We start from the raw sequence: 24,602 nt of genomic DNA, 5'->3' as shown, positions 1-24,602 counted from the left end.
GACATTCTCCTTCATTTTTTCTTTGCTTATTTGTTAAACTATACTTTCTATTTATTTTATGAAGTCCTACTTCTAAACTTTGAACCTTAATTTACATCTTATATGTTTGCCTGCACTGAGCCTGTACTAGACATATATTCATTAGGAATTCTGAAGGAAGAGCTCACTTATGTGTTTTTACACCTCCATTCTGACATATAAGAAATTGAAAGATTTTTCTGTATGGAGAGACAATACCTTCACTATTTCTCCTAACTGTACAGGGCCCTGGAGTTTTGTAGTTTCCAAAAGTTATCTGTAGTCACACTGATAGAATGAATTTACAATGTCAGAGAGGAAAATTTTTTGAAAAAATGAAATAAACCATGGATCTGTGAAAGAAACTTCTTGGTTGGGGAGTCTTTGAGAAGTGTGAGGTAAGAGAAAACAGAATAAGAACTCCCTCTCTCTCTCTCTTTCTGTGTGTGTGTGTGTGTGTGTGTGTGTGTGTGTGTGTGTGTGTGTGTGAGTGTGTTTTAAACATTTAAAGAACAATTTTATTTAATCAATACACGATACTGGAGATGCATATGGCAAACTACCTATTTTAACAAATAAGAAAATAATTGTAGAGTTCTGAATAAAGCATGAAACATTGATATATTCTATGCCTTTCAGGGAAATGGCCCATGACTCACACAAAGTCCATGATCTCCTACCACCCTGACCAAAGAACTTATCCTAAAGTTTGTGAGACTCTTGATATTAGTGTGTCTCAAAATTTATGAAATAATTAGTGGAAGAATGATTAATTTCAATAGTTGATCATGTAGCCTAATATTCTGTATTTTGTATCTGATGTTCATGGGAAGACTGATTTCCATCTACCAGTGAGCAAAAATGAAGGTTTCAAATGCCAAGTTGCCATTAGATGGATAATTGATGGACATATTTTCATTGTTGTTGACCTTTCAAAGTAAAAGGAAGAATCAGTTACTACTTGTTCTCAACAACTGTGCGGATATGTTTCTTGGCTTGTTACTCAGGGTTAGTACTGTCATAAAAGGATAGTTTTAATGCATTAACTCATTGAATCAAGAAAAGTGTTCTTTACTCCACTGTTCAAATTCTTAAATTCTACTTGGCCATTCACACTAAATATTCTCCACATTTCTTCTTAAATATTCAGATCTGTGACATGCCTGCACATAACTCTACCCTACTCTGAAATAGCTTTTTTTATAGAACTTCAAATACCAGAAAAAGAAAAAAATCCTACAAAAACAGAAAAAAATCATCTCAGCCTTTGTTGCAAAGGATGAGATTTTATTGAGTTCAAACTTAGGAAAATCTTTCTTCATAGGATATTCCCAGACAACATACATTTTTAGTTTTCCATTAAAGCAGAGTAGTGTTACTATTCACAAAATCATTTCTACATTTCGGCCATTGTTACACTAAGAAAGAGATAAGAATTCTCTTTTAGAAAAATAAGATTTAAACAATGACACGTTGAAACAAACATGCCAACTCAAGAAAGTAAATACACTTTCATTTCACTTGAGTGACAAATCCACTTAGAGTCTCTAACTTCAACAAATGCCTTTGACTTTGGCTTCCTCCAAGGTCCAGGACAAATTGTCTCATTAATTCAGATTGAAGAACAGGTTTCTTTTATCATTTCCTTTGTGCTGTTTGTGCTCATTCTTACTCTTCTGATTGACTTCATGGACCATTCCCTCTATCCTTGCTGCAGTGAAAGCAAACTGCACAAACTAAATATAGAGGTAGGTGGGAAGACAGCAGTTGGGTTGTAAAAATAAACAATCATTCCAAGTGAAACATAACTTCATATATCTAAAGAAGCCTGGCCGGTGTCCTTATAGTGCATGTTTTGTTTTTGCATTTGTACTTTCCTATACATTATTCAACATGTTTCCCCATATCCATTTCTGCTTCTGCTTGTCTTTTGTTTCTTTTACACAGAAAACTGATGGCAAGCACTATTCCCAAAGGACAGAAAATGGGAAAGAGGAAGGTGTAGGAAGATATTGAATTAAAATTATGCTTGAAAATATTTTATGGAATCCAGAAAATGTACTATCAAAATAATAATGAATAAACTCATCGAGGAGAAAAATGTTTTAATGTATACAGAGAACAATAAAAAGGAATCATCAAAAAGTAACACATTTTACTAAAGGTAAAATGAAGTGTGTCTAGTGCTGTATTTTATTAGAAACAGCACTTCAACTCAAATGTAATTGTTGAGTTACGTGCTTAATGTATCAGGTGCTGCTTTAATGAACTTTTAAGTTGTTAATTGAAATAAGACCACATCAGTTCCTTTCCCCAGCAAGCCAAGATATGTTTTCTCTAAGTACTCTCATATACTTACCCACTCTCAAGAAAATAGCCTCTGTTTCCTTGGTCATTATTGTCAAATACACAATTCATCTGTGTGCGTGTGTGTTTGTGTGTGTTTGCACATGTGTGTGTGTGTGTGTGTGAAAATATACATACAACAAGAGTCCATTTGTTTTTTATGTGTACATGGTTTCAAGGCCGATCTTTCTGCATTGTACAGCTAAAACATCAGATCATGCATGGGAGAGGCTAATTCTACTTCTCCTAGTCATCTTTAGTTTCCTGTACTTTATAACTAGGGATGGGAAGCTGCAAAATTTTCTCTTTTTTATGTTAACATGTCCATTGATATTGTCATTGTTTTAGTGTTTATTACACAGTTTTACAGGCATTGTTTCACAGCCATCATTGTTATTCACTCACTCTAAGAAACTTTCTGAGCACCTCTTTTGCTGTGTTCCTTGAGCCATTGGTGGAGGAGCTTTGCTGTAGTTGTATCCATCTTTAATAGACACGACCTGCCATGCTATCCTCAATAATGCAATAGTGCCTTTTTTAATAGCTGGTAACCAACAACTCTCCATTGAAATTATTTGTCCTGATTGCAGGTAGAAGATTTTCCCAGTACACTACATGATATTTTGTTAGTTAACACTTCCAGTAAAGGTTTAAATACCACGGTAATTTGTCAGTATTTTCAGGTTGGCCTGCATACATAAAGTGTTTCAAAAAGAATGTTTCAATTTAAATTCTGTCAGCAAAAACATAGCAAGTGAAATTTCATTTTGCCACAAACAGAGAGATTTAGACAGGCAAAGTAAACTGACTATGTTGTCTCCTTTTTTCCCCAAGACCTACTCATTTTCTTAACACTCATCAATGTTGTGCTTCAGCACCATGCATTTGGAGGGAAAAGCTCATCCTCTTGTGTCAGTTCTCAAGCACCAACAAGCTGCTTTTTTTAACATGTTCTTTCATTGTTCTGAAGCTTCTCAAGTATCTTAGTTTAACAGTTTACCGGGGCCCAGGGATCCTCTTTTGTCCATTCCCCCACTGCAAAATTGACAAGTTTATAGCCTACATCCAATACATTATATAGAAGAGGGCAGTGCACTTAGATCTATAGGCTTCCCCATAAACACATTATTACATGAGGTATCTCCCATGAACCTAAAATAATTAAAAAGGGTGAGACAGGATCTACATATGTAATATAGTTTTGTGTGCAGCTCTGCAACCACCATGGTCAGCAGGGTAATGATTCACAGGAGGCAAGAAGATAGTTTGGTTCAAAATTACTAAATAATCTCTGCTAGTCTGGCACCAAGCAGTTTATTCTAGCAATATTTAGGCACCACACAATTCAGTGAAAACTGGCCTGGTGTTTATTAACTCAATTCCATGTACACAACAAATCACAAAATAAGCTAAATAAAAGATTCAACGTGAATACATCAAAACTCTTTATAAAGTATATGTGACACATTACATAAAGACAGGTTCTATCAATTGACTACATGTGTCACATTCCGTATTGATGGGTGCTATAGAATGACTGCATGCAACACCTTCCATTAAGTTAGGTTCTATAGACTGGTGGTTCTATAGACTGGTGAGATAAACAAGATCACAATAAGGGCCTAGGAAAGGCTCTGGTCTAGTCTCTGTCACACAGATGCCAAGAAGAAAACAAGCTCCAAGTGGAGCGTCTTCAGGGCTCAACATTCTCTTTGGAATAGTTTGGTGCTGCCATGAGCAATCATGTCTCATGTTGACAGAACCCTAAATTATTTCAATGTCATGTTCTACCGGTCTTTGAAGTGGTTGAAGATTACCTATCTATGCAGAGTACACAGAATCTCGGTGTATCTAAAGAACCTGATGAACTAAAAATGAGAAACAAGAATGGCCATTGTTCTATAATACTTAATATCTGTATTACTTAAAGGCAAAAACTTCATATTAGAATATCAAGCAATATTTAACAACTGTGCAGCAAATGAGGACAATGACTTTGAAATATAAGCAATGTACAAGTATCTTGATCTGAGATAAAAATGCATAAAGCAATATGATAAATATATCACAAATTGTATCAATATATGCAGTGACTTAAACAGAGGTAGAAACATGCATGCATACAATCTGACAAAATAACTTTGCATAGGTATACAAATATGATAAACAGAAATAGGAACATATTTAATATAATAAATATAATTTGAATTTGTACCAATATACAAGAATCTATATCAATGTAAATTGTCTATAAATAATAACTCACAAGTATTCACTCTATTACTCACTATTATTATTACTAGTGTGAGTAGGCTCTCCTATTATCCTATTCAATTTTCCTTTTTTAAGAGATCTCTGAGCTTACATAATTTCCATCCCAAATCTCAAACTTATACCAGTAATAATCAACCATTAATTTAATGTCCTTAACTCTGAGGACAAAATTTGTTTGGAGTGAAGGCATCGTCTTCTAGAATTACTTCCAGCTCTCATCGGAGTGATGTTCTTTCTATGGAGTTCTGTAAAAGTAAAATGATAGTTAAGTTTCAAGATTACTGTCTGATATAATTGCAAATAGTCTCTGAATGTTCAATAAATTTTTTTTGAGGATCCTATATGAAGTTCTGTCCAGAACTTTGTAATAAAATACACCATTTAGCTAACCAAATTGGGGCCATCTTGAGCAACTGGTACCAAAAACTGGTCTTAAAGTAGCACACTATCAGCATCATTACATCATATCAACCAGGTGGAGCTGTTGTTGTGGGCACCCATCTTCTTCCTGTAAACTTAAAGATTACTACAGGAAAATTCACTGTTCATTATGAAAAACTTAAACATTATTCGTATAGATGTATCCAATGAAAGATACAGTATAGACAAAATGGAAATGGAGAAAAGTAAAATTTTTCCTAAAATCTTTCTTTTTTCTGCCCCATAACAGATGGCTTCTGACATGAGACAGAAACTTTAAATTTTGCTTTAGAGAGGAAAAGCCATTGTCCAACTCCAAAGCCAGCTTTATATGTACATGTTTATGTATATGTATATATGTGTGTGCGTGTGTGTGTGTGTGTGTGTGTGTGTGTGTGTGTGTCTGTGTGTGTAATAAATTTTTATCCTCAGGTGACCTGTCCTCATAGATCATATCTCTCTTTGCTTTGCTTAGTGATCCTTCCTGGATAGTTATATTTTTTCTCTTTAGGTATCCAAATGTCCAAGGTTTCTTGTCTTTCTGAAGATGTGTATTTTTCTGCAAAGACAAGAACAGAATACTGCCACAACCCTTTTGGCATTTCCTTACCATTTGTATCATTGTCACCTCTGTGGATGAGCTGTCATTTCTGTCTCAAAGGGCTTCTCTTTTTCAAACTGAATCTTTATTAATTTCAGTGGTATCATAGGTTTTCTTCTCCTGTGCAAACCAAAGCAAAACCCATTCTCCAATGTAGCACATATCCTCCTTTCCATTCTGAGGTCAACACATCCTTGAAATGCACTGGCTGATTTAGTTCAGAGGTGTTTTCTATTAACCAATATCTTTCTGCTGTTATTGTTCCTTTCTCATTAGCTTTAAAACATTAAAGGTTAATAAAATATTATGCAATCTGATTCTGGGCATATTTTCCATAAATTTCTGTTTGTTTAACATATACTTTATAGTGTAATTTGCTCTTTCTATAACAGCCTGACCTATAGGATTGTTTGGTATACCTGTAATATGATTTAGATCATAATAAGGAAAAAAAGGTTTCATTCTGCTTAGACACATATGTTAGACCATCTTCTGTGTTTATTTGTGCAAGTATATGCATAATGGCTATAACGTCTACTAAATGTGTGATTACTGAATCAGCCTTTTCTGACCTCAAGGCAGTTGCCCATTAAAAACCTGATTAATTGTCAATGGAATATGTTAATTTTCCTAATTCTATAAAGTGGAACACATCCATTGGCCAGATTGCATTCCTTTGAGTTCCCTTTTGGTTACTCTCTGTAGGTAATGGTATTTGGTTATAGAAAGAGCAAGTACAACATCTCTTTATAATCCCCTTAGCTTATTGCCATGTAATAGAAAACTGTTATTTTAAACTTTGGCTATTGACATGATTTTTTTATGAAATTAAGAGACCTTCAACACATTTCTAATGAATAATCAGTCAATTTTTTGTATTACCTTGTGCTAGAAAACCTGGAAGATCCATTTGGGATTGCATGTGTGTTATGTGTATGGGACAAAGCCTATTCCTGATTATCACTTGAACCTGAATGAATAATGAAGTCAAATCTGTGTCATCTGGTGTAAATTCAGTGGTTTCATTATGCAAGACAACTCTTTCTGCATATTGTCAGCAACCTCCACAGGGCCAGTCCATAGGCAGAGAACGCCTCAAGAGCAGGCTTGAGCCAGAGACCTCCACAGGAGAAGGTCCAAGTCAGCAACATCCTCAGGAAGAGGACCAAGCCAGGGATATCTGTGGGCACAGGCCTGAGCCAGTAACCTCCAAAAAGAACAAGTCCAAGCCAGTGACATCCACCAGAGCGGGCCTGAGCCAGCCACTTCTGGGGAACCAGGACTGAGCAAGCAAACTCAGCAGGAGCAGGACCAAACAAGTGACTTTCATGGAAGCAGGCCCAAATGAGCATCATGATATCAAAGCAAACCCCAGGAGCACTGAGCGAGTTACCTCCTGGGTGACTGGTACCCAGGCCCCGACTGCACCGCAAGGAGCAACAATCTGAGCCTTCAATTCACTGGCACCTAGAAGACTGATCACCAGAGACACAGCCCAAACTATACAAATTAAAGGAAAAGATGGGTAGACAAAGTAAGATCACTCTTAACATCACAAGGAGAAACACAACACGAACAAATTCTAGTGACTCTACAACAGCAAGACTTGAGCACCCCAATATAGATGAAGCAGAAAAAAGTGACCCTTTTTGCAACATTAGGAGAATGTTTGAGGCTATTAAAAAGGAAATAAAACATTCCTTCAAAGAAATGGAGGAAATGGCAAACAAAAATGGAAGAAATTAACAAATCCTTTAATGAAAAAAAGAAGAAAAAGCAGTCAAGTAGATGAAAGAAATGATTCAAGACTCAAAAATCAAAAAAAGAAACAATAAAGAAAACACAAACCAAGGGAATTCTGGAAGTGTAAAATAAGGAAAAATGATTAATAGCCACAAATGCAAGCACAAACAGCAGAATATTAAATATGGAAGAGAGAATCTCACGTGCTGAAGATACAATAGAGGAAATAGATTCATTGGTTAAACAAAACATTAAATCTAACAAAAGCTTAACATGAAATATCCAGGAAGTATGAGACACCACGAAAAGACCAAACCTAAGAATAATAGGGATAGAAGAAGAAATAAAACTGAAAAGCACAGAAAATATATTCAATAAAATCAAAGAAGAAAACTTTCCCAGCCCTAAGAAAAATATGCATATCAATGTGCAAGAAGCTTACAGAACACCAAATAGAATGGATTAAAGAAGAGTCCCCTTGCGCAACTTAATCAAAACACTTAAGCATACAGAATAAAAAAAGAACATTACGAGCTACAAAGGAAAATGGCCAAGTAATATATAAAGGCAGACCTATCACAATGACACCTGAATTCTCAATGGAAACAACAAAAGGCAGAAGGTCCTGGTCAAGTACGATGCAGATATAAAGAGTCCAGATATGCCAGATATTGCCAGCCCAGACAATGATACCCAGGAAAATTTCCATTGCTATAGACAGGAAAAACAAGATATTCCATGACAGAACCAGATTTAAGCAATACCTAGCAAAAACTTAAAAAAAAAACCCAGTCCTACAGAAACTCCTAAAAGAAAAACTCCAACACAAAGAAGCTTCTTCATCCACAAAAACGTAGAAAATATAAGATTCACAGCAGCAAATCCCAAAGAAGGAAAAACACACACAATAACAACACCAAGGGGGGGGGGAACTAAAATAACAGGAACTAACAATTATTGGTCATTATATCCCTTAATATAAATGGATTTGACTCACTTATAAAAAGACACAGACCTATCAAAAAGTGAATCCATCCTTTTGTTTCACACAAGAAACACACTTCAACCTCAAAAACAGACATCGCCTCAGAGGAGATGGTTGGGATTTTTTTCAATAAAATGGACCTAAGACACAAGCTGGTGTAGCTATCCTAATATCTAACAAAACAGACTTCAAACTAAAATCAGTCAAAAGGAACAAAGAAAACCATTTCTTCTAAGTCACAAGAAAAATGACACAAGAGGAAATCTCAATTCTGAAAGCCTATGCCACAAATACAATGACACCCTCATATGTAAAAGAAACTACTGAAACTTAAATCACACATTACACCCAATATACTAATAGTGGGAGAATTCAACACCCCGCTCTCACCACTGGGCATGTCTTAGCAGAGGAATAAGGGAACTAGCAGATGTCATGACTCAAATGGACTTAATAGACATCTATAGGACAATCCATACAAACATCAAAGAATATAACTCCTTTTCAGTACCTTATGGAATCTTCTCAAAAATGGATCACATACTTGGTAATAAAGAAAACCTCAGCAAATACAAAACAGTTATAATAACCCCATGTACCTTATCAGATAACCATTGCTTGTAATTAAAACTTAAAAGCAACACTAAATTCAGAAAGCCCACAAACTCATGGAAATTGATCACAAAATGAGGGAATGAAGAAATGGAGAAATTAAATGCTTCCTAAAATTCAGTGAAAATGACCACATAACATACCCAAATCTATGGGACACATGAAAGCAGTGTTAAGAGGAAAGTTCATGGCACTAAAAATGCCCACATAAACAAGCTGGAAAAATCTCACAGTAGTGAGTTAACAAAACACCTGAAAACTCTAGAACAAATGAAGCAAACTCACCCAGGAGAACTAAATGACAGGAAATTATCAAATTGAGAAGTAAAATCAACAAAATAGAAACAAAGAAAACAATACAAAGAATCAATGAGACAAAGACATAGACAAACCTTTATTTAAACTAACCAAAAAGCAGAGAGAGAGGGAGGGAGGGAGGGAGAGAGAGAGAGAGAGAGAGAGAGAGAGAGAGAGAGAGAGAGAGAGAGAATATCCAAACTAACAAAATCAGAAATAAAAAAGGGAACATAGCAACAGATATGGAATAAATCCAAAAGAACATTAGGTCACACTTTGAAATCCTGTACTTCATAAAACTGGAAAACTTAAAGAAAACGGACAATTTTCTGGATAAATATCTCTTACCAAAATTAAATCAATACCAGATAATCAAATTAAATACACCTATAACTGTTACAGACATAGGAACAGTAATCAAAACTCTCCCAGCCAAAAAAAAAAAGTCCAGGACCATATGTCTTCAGTGCAGAATTCTGCAAGACTTTTTAAAAGGAATTAATACCAATACTCCTCAAATTGTTACAGAAAGTAGAAACTGAAGACATGTTGCCAAACTCCTTTTATGATTTCCCAGATACCCCTTCCCCAAAAAGACATTACTAAGAAAGAGAATTACAGACCAATCTCACTCATGAACATTGATGCAGAAAAACTCAATAAAATATTCACAAATTAAATACAGGAACACATGAGAAAAATCATCCATTATGACCAAGTTGGCTTCATCCCAGAGATGCAGGTATCAGCATATGAAAATCTGTCAAAGTAATCCAATATATAAACACACTAAAATAAAAAGCACATGGACTTCTCAATGCATGCTGAAAGAGCCTTTGGCAAAATACAACATCCATTCATAAAAGTTCTTGGAGAGAGTAGGGGTACAAGGAACAAACCTAAACACAATAAAGGCAATATATAGTAGTCAACATCAAACTAAATGGGGAGAAACTGAAAGTGATCCTACAGAAATAAAAAACAAAGCAAGGTTGTCCACTCTCTCCACATCTATTGAATATAGTACTTGAGGTTCTAGCAAGAACAATAAGAAAATGAAAGGAGAAAAGGCGATTCGAATTAGAAATGAAGAAGTCAAACTTTCACTACTTGCTTATGATATGATACATCACATAAGTGACCCCAAAATTCTACGAAGTTACTTCTAAAACTCATTAACACATTCAGTAATGTAACAGGATAGATTAACTAAAAAAGTCAGTAGCTCTCATTTACACTAATGATAAATGGACTGAGAAAGAAATCAGAGAAACATCACCCTATATAATAGCCACAAACAACATAAAATATTTTGGAGTAACTCCAATCAAGCAAATGGAAGATCTGTATGACAAAATCTTTAAATCATTAAACAAAGAAATTGAAGATGACATCAGAAAGTGAAAAGGTCTCCCATGTTCTTGTGTAGGTAGAAATAACATAGTAAAAATGGCAAGCTTATCAAAAACAATCTACAGAATCCCAGAAAATTTCTTCAAAGACCTTTAAAAGAACACTACTCAACTTCATGTAAAACAGCAAAAAAAGAAAGAAAGAAAACATGGAATCCAAAATAATAATGTACAATAAAGGAATTTCTGAAGGCAAGACATCACAATCCCTGAATTCAAACTCTACTACAGAGTAACAGTACTGAAAATAAACTGGTACAGACATAAAAAAAACAAACAGACAGAAGGACCAATGGAAGTGATTCAAAGATGGAGATAATAAGCCACACATCAACTAACACCTGATTTTTGACAAAAAAGCAAAAAATATAAAATAGAAAAAGAAGAAAGTTTAATTCACAAATGGTGTTGGTATAACTGAATATCAACATGTAAAAGAATGAAAATAAATTCATATCTAAATGGATCAAAGACCACAACATAAAACTAAACACACTGAACATTATAGAAAAGAAAGTGGGAAGTATACTTGAATGCATTGACACAGGAGACCACTTCCAAATATAATCCCAGTAGCACAGACACTTGAGAGAAATAATTAATATGGAACCTACTGAAACTGAAAATCTTCTATAAATCAAAGGACTTGGTCAAAAAGACAAAATGGCAGTCTGAAGAATGGGAACAAAATCTTCACCAAACACACATCAGACAGAGGTCTGATATCCAAAATATACAAAGAACTAAAGAGACCGGCCATCAAAATAAAATAATAATTCAATTTTAAAAAATAGAGTTCAGACCTAAACGAGGAACTCTCAACAAAGGAATCTAAAATGGCTGAAAGACACTTAAGGAAATGTTCAATATCCTTAAATATCAGCAAAATGCCAACCAAAACAACACTGAGATTCCATCTAACACCTGTAATAATGGCCAAGATAAATACACTGATGAAAACTTATGCTGGAGAGGTTGTTGGGAAAAGGGAACACTCCTGCGTTGCTGGAACGGCACCTTCTGATGTTAGTATGGCAATTTCTCAGAAAATTAGGTAACAAGTTTCCTCAAGACCCAGCAATACCACTTTTTGGTATATACCCAAAACATGCTCAAATGTACCACAAAGACGTGTGCTCAACTATGTTCCCAGCAGCATTGATTGTCATAGTCAGTACCGGAAAAAAAGTTAAATGACCTTTGAACAAAGAATGGATAAAAAAAAATATGGTATATTTACACAATGGAGTACTACACAGCAGAAAAAAAAACGACAATTTGAAATTTGCAGGCAAATGGATGGATCTAGAAAATAACATATTGAGTAAGGCAACCCAGACAAAGAAAGACAACTATCATATATACTCACTCATAAGTAGATTTTAGACATAAATCAAAGAAAAACAGCACACACACACACACACACACACACACACACACACACACACACATATATATATATATATAAAATTCACAACCCCAGAGAACCTAAACAACAATGAGGACCCTAAGAGAGACATGCATGGATCTAATCTACATGGAAATTAGAAAAAGATAAGATCTCCTGAATAAATTGGGAGCATGGGGACCATGGAAGAGGGTTGGTGGGAATGGGGAGAGGAAGGAAGAAAAACAGAGAAAATATATAGTCCAATAAAATCAATAATAAAAATGATAGGTTATCTAAAAAAATAAAGTAGCAGACAAGGACAGTGAGGACAAAACAAATGACAATCTTACCTGAAGCAATCTACAGATTAAATACAATGCCCGGGACAATCCCATCAAAATTCTTTAAAGACCTCTATAGAACAGTACTCAACTTCATATGAAAAAGAAAAAAACTTAAATAAATAAATAAAAAACCAGAAAGCAAGGAGAGCCAAAACAATCATGTACAATAAAGGAACTTCTGGAGACATCACATTCTCTGACTTCAAACTTTACTGCAGAACTACAATACTGAAAATATTCTAGTATTCACATAAAAACAGACAGGAGGACTAATGGAACTGAATCAATGACCCTGATATTAATCTACACATCTACTAACACCTGATTTTTGACAAAAATAGTAAAAAAATATAGAAAATATAGACAAAAGAAAGCTTATTTAAGAAATGGTGTTGGCAGAACTGGATATCAACATGTAAAAGAATGAATATAGGTCCATATCTATCACCATGCACAAAACTCAAGTCCAAATTGATCAAAGACCTCAGTATAAAACCAAACACACCAAACCTCATGGACGAGAATGTAGGAAGTACACTTCAATGCATTGGCACCAAACACTTCCTAAATGTAAGTCCAGTAGCACAGACACTGAGAGAAACAATTAATAAATGGGACTTCCTGAAACTTAAAATCTTCTATAAAGCAATGGGCACGGCCAAAAAGACAAAACAATAGCCTACAAAAATGGGAAAATATCTTCACCAACCCCACATCAGACAGAGGACTGATCTCCAAAATAAACAAAGAAATCTAGAAACTGGTCATCAAGAGAACAAATTATGCAATAAAATAATCAGGTACAAACCTAAAGAGAGAACTCTCAACAGAGAAATCTAAAATGGCTGAAAGACACTTAGGAAATTCTCAACATCCTAAACCATCAGAGAAATGCAATTCAAAACTACATTGAGATTCCATATTTCATCTGTAAGAATGTCCAAGATCAAAAACAACTTATGCCGGAGAGGATAAGGGGTAAATGGAACACTTCTCCATTTCTGGTGGGAGTGTAAACGATACAGCCACTTTGGAAATCAATATGGTGATTTCTCAGAAAATTAGGAAACAATCTACTTCAAGAACCATCCATACGACTTTTGGGTATATACCCAAGTATGCTCAATCATACCACAGATTCGTGTGTTCAACTATGTTCACAGCAGCATTGTTTGTCATAGCCAGAACCTGGAAGCAACCTAAATGCCCCTCAACCAAAGAATGGATAAGGAAAATGTGGTACGTTTACCCAGTAAAGTACTACATAGCAGAAAAAATAACGACATCTTGAAATTTTCAGGCAAATGGATGGATCTAGAAAACATCATATTGAGTGAGGTAACAAAAACTCAGAAAGGCGAATATCATATGTACTTACTCACAAGTGACCTTTTAACATAATGCAAAGAAAACTAGTCTACAATGCATAATCCCAGATAACCTAGACAACAAAGAGTACCCTAAGAGAGAAATATATGGTTCTAATCTACATGGGACGTAGAAAAAGACAAGATCTAAGTAAATAGGGAAAGTGGGGATCATGGGAGGTGTTATAAGGGAAGGGTAGTGGAAGGGAGGGGAGCAAAAGAAAACATATAGCTAAATAAAAATATTTTTTAATTATATTATTAAAAAATACCAATACATGTTCCTTTTCCTTCCTCTTCTCCCACTCCCTCCCCTCCTCCCATACCCCACATCCCATGCCCCAATCACTCCTCAGAGTGGTTAAGGAACATTGCTTTGTGGAAGGTCAAGGTGCTCCTTACCATATCTAGGCTGAGCAAGGAAGGTATTCATCCAAAGAGAACAGGATTCCCAAAAGCCAGTACATGCAGTAGTGATAAATTCTGGTGTCACTGCCAGTGACTCCCTAGTCTTCTCCAGCCAAACAATTTTTTAAAAGAAAGAAATTTACCTTCTTGTTTTTGTTTATGTTTAACCCAATATATTTTATTTCCTTTCATACTATTGTAAATGAGATTCCATACATGATCTCTTTCTAAGGTGGCTTTGCTGTTGGTATATAGAAAGGCTGTTGACATTTGTAAGCTGATTCTTTGCTTGTCATGCTGCTAAAATTGTTGACTCTACTACATGTCTTCTGGTACAATGCAGCCATCTGTTAAGTATAATACTATGGCATTTGAAAATGGAGATGCTTGGAATTCATCTGTTCATACGCGTGTGATTATAATTTCATTCCCTTTCTCTATCACTCACTGTAAGAAATCCAACATGACATTGTAAAGGAATAGGCAAAGTGGGCACCCTGTCTTCTTCAAGGTTTTAGTCAGTTTCCTTGCCAGTTTTCTACATGTAGAATAGTTTTGGCAGTATGTTTCTTGGAGATAGCTTTTAATATTTTGAAGTATATTTCCTCCATTTCTACTCTCCCTGGGAATTTTTTCTTGAAAGTATGATATATTTTATCACTGGATTTTTCTTCCTCTGTTGAATTAATCATGTGCATTCTTGCCTTAATTACATTGTATGATTTATTATATTTATAGAATTATGTGTTTTAAACCAAGCCTGTCTTCCTGGAATAAATCCATCATAACCATTGTGGACAATCCACTTGATATGGGTGTATATTCACTTTCTAGTATTTTATTAAGGATTTTTACCACTATGATAACCAGTTACGTTTTTCCATATGTGCAAGAATGTTCATATGCATACATGAATGCATGCCTCTTATTTTGTGTGTGTGTGTGTGTGTGTGTGTGTGTGTGTGTGTGTGTACGTGTGCATGTTCTTTGATGGGGATTAAAGTAGCACTGGCTGTATATAACAGATTTGGAGGTGATTCTTTATATTCTATGTTTTTTTTGTATTATTGCTAATAAACATTCACATCCACATGGGCTAGGGGGATGGTTCAGTTGAGAAAAGTGCTTGTCTCCCAAGTATGACTGGAGTTTAATTATTTATTTTATTTTTAAAATAATCTTAGTTTATATTCCAATCACAGTTCCTTCTCCCTCCCATCCTTCCATTTGCCCCATCTTCTCTCCACCCCTATCCACTTTTCAGAGAGGGTGAGGCCATACATAGGGAGTCAACAAAGTCTGTCATATCACTTGAGGCAGGATCAAGGCCCTCTTCCCTATACTTGGTTGAGCAAGCTAACCATTCATAGGGAATGCGCTTCAAGGAGCCAGGTCATGCATGAGGATAAATACTGGTTCCATTTCTAGTGGCCCCACAAATTGCTCAAGCCACACAACTGTCACCCACATTCATAGGGCCTAGTTTGGTCTTATGCAGGTTCCTCAGCTGTAAGTATAGAGTCAGGAAGCTCCTACATGCTCAGGTCAGCTGTATCTGTGGGGTTCCTCATCATAGTCTTGGCCCATTTGCTCATGATATCACTTCTCCATCTCTATGTCTGAACTTTAGGAGTTCAGCCAAGTGCTTAGCTGTGAATCTCTGCATCTGCTTCCATCAGGTGCTGATGAAGGCTCTATGATGACAATTAAGATAGTCATCAATCTGATTAGCGGGGAAGGCCAGTTCAGGTACTGTTGACAGAGGTTTCTGTCCTGCCCTGTCCCATAGCCTTTCAGTCACAAAGAAACACACAGATATGTACATTGACATAAGCTGGTTTTCCTATTAGCTTAGGCTCCTTACTAAATCTTATAACTTATAATAGCCCAGAATTCTCGTCTGCATTAGCCACGTGGCTTGGAACCTGTTATCAGGAGGCATTCTCATCTTGCTTCCTCTGCACCTGGGTGATAGCTGCAGACTGAGACTTGCCTCTTCCCAGAATTCTCCTGTTCTCATTGCCCCACCTCTGCATCCTGCCTGACTGCCCCTCCTATGCTTCCTGCCTGGCTATTGGCCAGTCAGCATTTTATAAAAGCAATATAACTGATAAATCTTTACAGAGTAGAAGACCATTGTCTCACAGCAAGGCACCCTCTCCACTATTGCTTAGATTCTTAGCTGGGGTCATCTGTGTGGATTCCTGAAGAAAAATGTCAAGACAGTTGGGTTGTAATTCTTCTTTGAAGTACTTGTGCTGAGACTGATGTCATTTTTAGGATACTCGTCATTGATTTTGACAGCAGCTGAATCAGTTTCCACTTCCACCAACCAGGACCAAGTGTAGCCCTTTCCACGCATCATTTCTATTATTGATCTAGGCCATGATGACAGCAGTAAGACAAAATCCCTAAATAGTTTTAACTTTATTTCCCTAATGGCTAAAAATATCGAACACTTTTAAGTGTGTCTCAGACATTTGTGTTTCACTCTCTGAGAATATGCTTTTTACATCTATAATCCAGGTTTGGAATGGAGTCATTTGTTTTCTTGATGTTTATTTTGCTGAGAACACAGAGAAATGAGAATCCTTGGAATTCTTAACTTGCAAAACTGAGAGCTTGAGCTTTGGGAAGTTTCTGGCTCTTATAAGAACATTTCTGCAGAAATAATATACCCTACAATTTGATGAAGGAAGGTTATCCCTGGTCAACTTGAGAATACTACAAACTAAGATTGATATTTAAATCATCTCTAAAGTCTTGATTAAGAACTTACCATTCAGAATGCATATAGAAATTACACTGGTTGATGAAATCAATGATGGTAGTTGGACATGTTTATGGAACAAAGCCTCATTTATTATCTTCTATAGCTCAGGATGTGAGTTCAACTAATCACCTTTGAGTTACCTCTCAGATTAGGCAAACTAGCTATGGTATCATGATGTGAGTGGTGAGCTTTAGAACGTCCATGCCATTTGAAAGCTTGGCAACTTAGAAAACAACTTCTGAGAGTAAAAGTAGTGGCTATGTTCCTTTTACCTCTAAAATGAGACCACTCATAAGTAGTAAGTAATTGAAGACAAGGGGCCAGCATTAAACATGAATACATATTAGAAACACTAAATGGGCTCAGTTGGGCTATAAATTTCTCTATCAATATCCTCTCTTTAAATACACATGCATGCACACACACATATACATACATACACACACACATTCACAGATACTTTTAAATAAATTAGAATATTCATGAAGAAGTTGGAGAAATGGGAAGAAGAGGTGGAGCACAAGTATAGTAGTAATTATTTTTAGATTGGGGTGAAGCGATATAAATGTACATTGAATATACAGAACTTTTATCAAACATTAGTCAAGTATTTGTTCTGAAGTCACTGTTTTACAAGACACACAAGAACGTTAAATAACAGATTTATTCAACAAGAAACTATTTCATTGTTTCTAGTTCATATCTGTTGCCTATGAATATTGAATGTACTTTGATTTTGTTACATCTTTAGATGAGAGAATGGATGTAACACTGTCTGATATCTTTTCTTTTTCCTTGTTTAAAGCCCTCAAAGAAAATTGCATTGCCTTTTCTATTTTGAGAGCTAACTACATTCTAAGGAATCATTGTATCACAATCAGGAAAATGTAATCAATATATGCATATTTATAGGGATTGTTGTATATGGAATATAGTTTTCATGAATTTATTCTTCAAGTGAGAATGACTCCTCATATGTACACTATTTTAGAATATCCCGATTCATTTGCTTACTTACTGAAGTCATTTTACTAGAGATAATCTCCTCATAAGATTTTTGAAAACATATTTTATCCTTTGTTTTAAATAATGTGTAACATGGAGGCAGATCCAAAGAGTTTGCTGCGTGAAAGCTTTTAAAGTGTTATGGCCATTCATCTGCAAATAAATTTTCAGCTGAAGGTAAATAAGAGCACAACATGCAATTTACTTCTGCAGAGTTCTTGCCCATGGCTCTCCATCAATTGGAGTTTCCAATTATTACATTAAGTTCTAGTAATACAGATATCATTTCTTACAACAGAGTGGTGATTTTAATTAGCTTAGTGAATATTTATGTGGCTTTTAAATGAAATCCTTTTCACAAGGCCCTTATTGCTTCATGAAACATTTTATTTAATCATTCAAAAAATCACAGCTCATAGATCATAAGAAGAGACAGGAAAGGTAAGTCAGGATTTTGGATGGTGGTATTGTGAATTCACAGGCAAGGGGAAATTTATTCAGAAAGAAATGGGGATTTGTATGTAATGCTAATTCCATGGTAAAGAGGACATGATGCATAATTCTCATCCTGTTGTCATCTGTGCAGACATGGAAGCAAATATTAAAACATGGTGGATCAGACAGGAAAGTTTTCATCCTTAAGAATGTATGAATACAAAATTAAATATAGCAATATAGAGTATAGAGAAGGGATTGCACATGAACAGTTTCTTTCCTAGAAATCACTAATATCTTGTGCTTTGAATTCTATAGGAGCACTGTTGACAGGAAGTAATGACACTCTTTAATCTTACATGACAATTTATATTGAGAGGTTTAAATAAATTTATTGAAAAGGTCAACCTGCTTGCACCATATCTGTGACAAATCATACGTCATAATCATAAGTAAAGTAAGATTTCTCAAATGTCAAGACACACTTTTAATGATGGAATATTCTTCAATCCAGAAAATATTAGGAATTCTGAATAAATGTTCTTCAAACTGCTTTATACATAACAATATGCAATCCTTCATTTTGTCACAGTAAGATTCTCAGTTTTTTCAGACAAATAATAACCTGTCTTTATTTTGCATTCATTCTTCCCTTGGTCACATACTTATCTCCAATTTTTTAAAATAATAAGCACAAATCCATTCAAATATCAAGGTGATTAGGCACAACTTCTGTTTCCACTCACCTACAGAAGATCATTATTTAGGACAAGTATCTGTAAAAGAAGTGGAATGGAGTAAGGATTAACAGAACTGTTCTCATAAGAATACAACAACAGTTCCCCAGGGGATGTTGCTGGAAATAACAACTGAAAGATAACATATAGCTAGATATAACATGATTCAGAGATCTTACTGTGTAGATGAGTAGGTAGATAGATAGATACATAGAATAATGGATACATCAATACATAGACAGATAAGTAGAGAGACAGACTCAGTATGTAGATATACATACATGTATTTATGAATATCTATTGCTATACATATACATATGTATGTGTATATGTATGTATGTATTTATAAATGCAATGGACAAAACCGTTCATGTTCATGAAGGTTACCTGTAGCAAGAAGATCTCGAATGTTTTCTGGTGGAATGTTGTGTTCCTTAGCATATGCCTCAAGTTTTTCATGTTGTTCAGGTGTCAAAGGTTGACCTTTTCCTACATTGCATGAATGACAATGTCAGACATATGTTCAGTAGAATTCTGGAGAATTTACATTGCGTCCTTCGTATCCCACCACAATATACAGTTAAAAACACCAACTGCTATAAATTCAACTACCCTGAATGAGTCAATACAGGCAACAATAATTTTTGAAAGTTTCATGGACACATTTAACAAAATCTAAATGATGGTATGACATCACTTTTCAGGGTTTCATGATACATCAAAAAATTAAAAATAAAAACTTCTCTAGAGAATTCACTTATCTCAATCCTATCCACTTTCTAAAATATAACACTAGAGAGTCATGGATGCCTATCAATGGAACCTTCACATTTCTTCGAAATCTATACTCTAGAGTTCATATTTTAATTTAGTAGACACTTGATCAAATGACACTCAAAATGGTCTGAATTTTGGGAAAATACTCTATTTTACTCTATTCTTTCCAGTGAGGAAACACGAACACAAACTCTTCCATTCCCCTCCCCGCCATCGTCCCTACTCTTCAATGACCATGCTACTTGAGTTACAGTATAATGTAAAAGTTGGTTCACAAAACAAATGGACTGTTATTTAGTTGACAGGAGTTTGGAAATACCAGGATACTGTATTTGGTGGATGAATCTGACTTAATCCTCATTTACAGGGTCATACTTTTGTTACTATTTCAGAGAACCCACTACCATTCTTACCAGCAACCAAAACCAAGTTTGTTGTCCGGCCGGCTCTATCCACATTCTCACTGGCAAAGACTATGATGTCTTCTGTTGCAGCCACAGGTTTAAATACATTATCACCTTCAACTGCAATAACAGACACATTTCAAAAGTCAGTGTCATTCATTTTTCTACTTTGTTTGATGTCACCTATTGACTAAACATTAATATTGACCCTGACTCTGCAGTCATCTCTGATTCACTATCACATAACACACATGGGTAAAGGTATTCTTGCAGTCATTAATTTTACATATCCTATGATAATGTGGTAACCAATCATTCTCACTATTTAAACCTGATAGTGAATCCTGGGTACAGACACTTTCCCTTTCCTCTGAATTCCTGTGTCAAGACCTGTGGGATCACTCTGTTGGGTAATTCTTCCCCTTTCAACCAGATCTAAAAAGTCACTTGTCAATTTCCTGAAAGTGTAAAACTTTGGTGTCATATCATAATAATACCTTGTGGGCAAAGGGATACATATGCAAAAAAGATTGTACTCATTAGAAATATACACAAAAGTTTTCATCTAATAAGATGAAAACTCTCTCTCTTTCTGGTGTGTGTGTGTGTGTGTGTGTGTGTGTGTGTGTGTGTGTGTGTGTGTGTCTATGATATTTCCACTTCCAGACACTAATGGAATGATAGAATGTTTCACAGGAAAATAAATGAATCTAAGAATCTGGTCATTTTCTTTTACAGGACTGCTTTTTAATATCCATGTAAGGTTAAATAAAGCATTATTTTTGCCAGAAGAATGTGCCTTCTCTCCATTTAAAATCAACCCAAAAGTTATGCTGTGTACAATTCAGTTAAATAGTGTTGATATTATTTTAGCAGTTTTTTTCAAAATTGAGGTAGTAAGTTTGAAATTATTAAACAGATTTCCCCCTAACTGCTTTTCAAAAGTCAATTTTATCATTCAGTGATCTAAATGTTGTGATTTTTACAAAATGCAAAGAAGTAAAACTTTCTTAAAGCATTATTAATTGAAATTCTCTATGAATCCAGGATGATAGAAAAATCCCTGTAATATAAGTACTTGATAGACTGAATCATGAAGTTTGCAAAGATGTTTGAGGCTACTGAGACCTAATAGTGAGTGGCAGGCCTCTCCAATAACAAACCAAGAAACTGTAAGAAAGAAAAGACACTGAATAATGTCTAGAAGTAAATTTTCATGCAGGAAACTATTTGGAGATATTTTGTTAGCATTACTCACATTGGTAGTTAATAGTGTTCTTCTCCATGTAAACTTCAGATGACCTACAATGTACTCTGACTTTGCCACATATCTCCGTTGGTTGGAAGGAATGATAACCAAAATTGTTCTAGGTCCATGTATCTATGGGTGGCTGAAGTGTCAGCATGTATGCACTCACCCACAATGCTTTTGTTCATAGAGGAAGTGCCAAGATCCCATACTTACACTGGGCTCTGTAGTTGCCATCTTCTTGCCTATACCCAGTGATTTTGGTCTGTGAACATTGGTTATTCTCACTGAAAATCAAACAGAGGAATCATGGATTATTGTATTTATCTTTTGAATTCATATTAAATATCTTCAAGTTTTACAGAACTTGAGATACTTTAATGTCTATGAACAGTGTTCAGAGCTAGAAGAGATGAAACTCTGTTTACCTCAGTTTTCATAATTCTTGTTTAGAAAATATTATTCTGTTTGTAATCATACATCTGAATTACTTTATTTGTAGCAATGTTCCCAAGTGTTATGAAGACTGTATTGTATTCCTTGTCCAAATTTTACTGTTCACCGAGTATGATTTTCATATGTTAATATGTTCATATGTTAATTCTCTTTTTCTAGTCCAACAATAACACATACACAGGATTTTATGGATGTGTTTTAAATGTTTTTATGTCTAACCTAAAACAACAACTCTGGCTAGAACAAAATAGTGGTTGTAAACATTTTAAGTTCTTACAGTGTTAAGCACCTTTTCATTGAACATTGTCATCCAAATGTCAGAAAGAAAATTTTTGAAACTAGAGCATCAGAGACACGTTTCCAGCAGTTCAGACCCAAAATAATCACACAGAAACTATATTATTTAAATCACTGCTTGGCCAGTCACTTAAGCATATTGCTAACTAGCCTTAACATCTAGAATTAACCAAATTCCATTATTTTACATTTACCATGAGGCTTGTGGCCTACTGGCAAAGTTCTGGCTGGTAACTCACGTCTTTCCCCTCTGGCGGCTACAAGGCATCTCTGACTCCAACTTCTTTCTCCCAGCATTCAGTTTAGATTTCCCCTGCCTAGCTCTACTCTGCCCTATCACAGGCCAAGGTGGATTCTTTATTAATTAACTAATAAAAGCAACACATATAGAGAAGTACTTCCCATACCAGACATGGATTTGCAAATTAGATTTTTTCTGACCTGTTTTTATAAGAATATTTTCATGACACCTATGCCTGAAAAATATAACAAGCATAACTTTGACCCAAATGCTCACACCTACCTTTTGGCTTACTAGAAGTGAGATCCTTAGAATATCCTGATTTTAATATTAGAGCATAAAATTCAACCACAGGCCTCCAGCCAGAAGAATTTCTCAGGAAAAACTCATAGAATTGGAGACAGATTCTTAAGTTCATGTGGTTTCCAGAATCATGAAATAACATAATGAAATAACAGATCATGAAATAACATAATCGCATTTCTGAAGATGAGATTTTCAGTTTCATGACCAGAAACAGAACATTCCCACATAAGCTTAACAATATAGAAATCTGTGAAACATAAACAGTCTGCCCAGGTTGCACCATTGACAATTTGCTTACTTGACATAAAATGTGACTTCCATTTTACTACATGCCTCAGTACAAGTAATTTTACGAATGTAGAGCCTCAGTGGTCCTCCTCTCTCTATCTTGTCCACATTGTCAGCAGCGATGGCAGTGGTAACCCACTTTCCTTCAAGCTGAACAAACAACAAAGGCCATGGGAATGTGAGTTGGTACTCGCATCTCTGATTCCAATCTTTGGAATGTCATAAGCTAATGAGAAATATAAATCAATGATAATTTGCTTATTAGTTCAAAATTATGCTTCTGTGGAAGAAGAATAACTCGGGACAATATGATAACTCAATTTACATTGCATTTTGAACCTGAGACATTTTGGAACTACTCATATTTTGGTCTCCTATGCTCTGCAAATTCAACCCATTTTTAAAATTTTATTTGTTTAATTTTTGAAAAATCTGCCTGGAAAAATGAAACTGAGTGAAAGTCAGAAAGGTTATTTCATTAATAGGTACTTGCATGGGCAAACTGAATGACACATGCATCCACAGAACTAAACTATTGAAGAACATCAAACCTGTGCACAGACCAAATGAATTTACCTCAGCCTGAGCATGAGCCAGACCAAATGCCAAAGCCATCAGCAGAAACTTTATCATGGTGGTGCCTGCCTTTGCTTTCCCACAGGAGATCAAAGAAGGGTATTAGTTGTGAAGGAACTCAACTGAAAAAGCTTTTTATACAGTTGGTTAGAGGGAGTCTCATGGAATCAACCAATGGTTCTGCACCACAACAGCCTGCATCTGTCCAGTATGCTCACTTCACCCTGCTGAATGATATATGATCTCATATCTCTAAACTAATAAGATTAGGCTAAAGGTCAGGTTCTGTTGGGATGATTAATTGAGCCTTTTTCTCAGAAAGAAGGATCTATCCCTGTGAGAGAATTTAAGTAATTATTTTGCCTCCAGAACTATACTTGTGGGTAAAGGTCACAAAGCATGTTCATTTGTCATATATGATTCATTTAAAACTATGGCACATGCTTTAAAATACATTCTGAATCTAAGCATAACACTGTGCAGTTAAATGAATTTTAAAGTGTGGCCTGGGCTATATGAGCCAAAGCAACCACACTGTTAGAAGATACAATGGAAAAACTTGATGAGGATTTCCTATAAGGGTATTGATATATTCTATGCTACCTTTAAGTCTTTCAATATATTGACTACTTTATTCTTCCAGTACAATTTAAAGGCTATTACACAGATCTACAAGAGATATCACCAAAGCTTTACTGTATAAATAATAGAAAAAATGCTGCTAGATGGCCACTGGCAATAAATACAGATATCATTAATCAAAAGAAAACAAATCCAATGAAACAGTCTATAAAAATAATGGCGTTCAGTAAAACTGTAAAATGTGGCAAATGGACTCTGC

General features: G+C 35.3%; 1 protein-coding gene across 1 annotated transcript; it reads right to left on the bottom strand.

Annotated features, from left to right (window-relative positions):
• Positions 1–19,189: 19,189 nt before the first annotated feature.
• Positions 19,190–23,829, bottom strand: LOC125408234 (odorant-binding protein). The gene is made up of 6 exons (XM_048446358.3): positions 23,762–23,829; positions 23,196–23,335; positions 21,814–21,884; positions 20,358–20,468; positions 19,555–19,656; positions 19,190–19,206 (listed from the first exon to the last, which is right to left on the bottom strand). The coding sequence occupies exons 1-6, from the start codon at positions 23,816–23,818 to the stop codon at positions 19,190–19,192; spliced, it is 498 nt and encodes a 165-aa protein (XP_048302315.1). The 5' UTR covers positions 23,819–23,829.
• Positions 23,830–24,602: the final 773 nt, after the last annotated feature.

Source organism: Myodes glareolus, chromosome X (genome assembly GCF_982192425.1).
Source record: "Myodes glareolus chromosome X, mMyoGla1.1, whole genome shotgun sequence".
Classification (NCBI taxonomy): domain Eukaryota; kingdom Metazoa; phylum Chordata; class Mammalia; order Rodentia; family Cricetidae; genus Myodes; species Myodes glareolus.
Note: the sequence above shows the minus strand (reverse complement) of the source record. Positions and strands in the feature narration are given on the sequence as shown.

Bases quoted from the DNA above. Each gene is read 5' to 3' on its own strand.
- LOC125408234 (XM_048446358.3), bottom strand. From the start codon at position 23,818: ATGATAAAGTTTCTGCTGATGGCTTTGGCATTTGGTCTGGCTCATGCT. The intron at 20,469-21,813 runs GTAAGTATGGGA...CTGTTATTGCAG, and splicing joins TGGCAACTACAGAGCCCAGT to TTGAAGGTGATAATGTATTT. The intron at 19,657-20,357 runs GTAAGAATGGTA...CATGCAATGTAG, and splicing joins AAACTTGGTTTTGGTTGCTG to GAAAAGGTCAACCTTTGACA.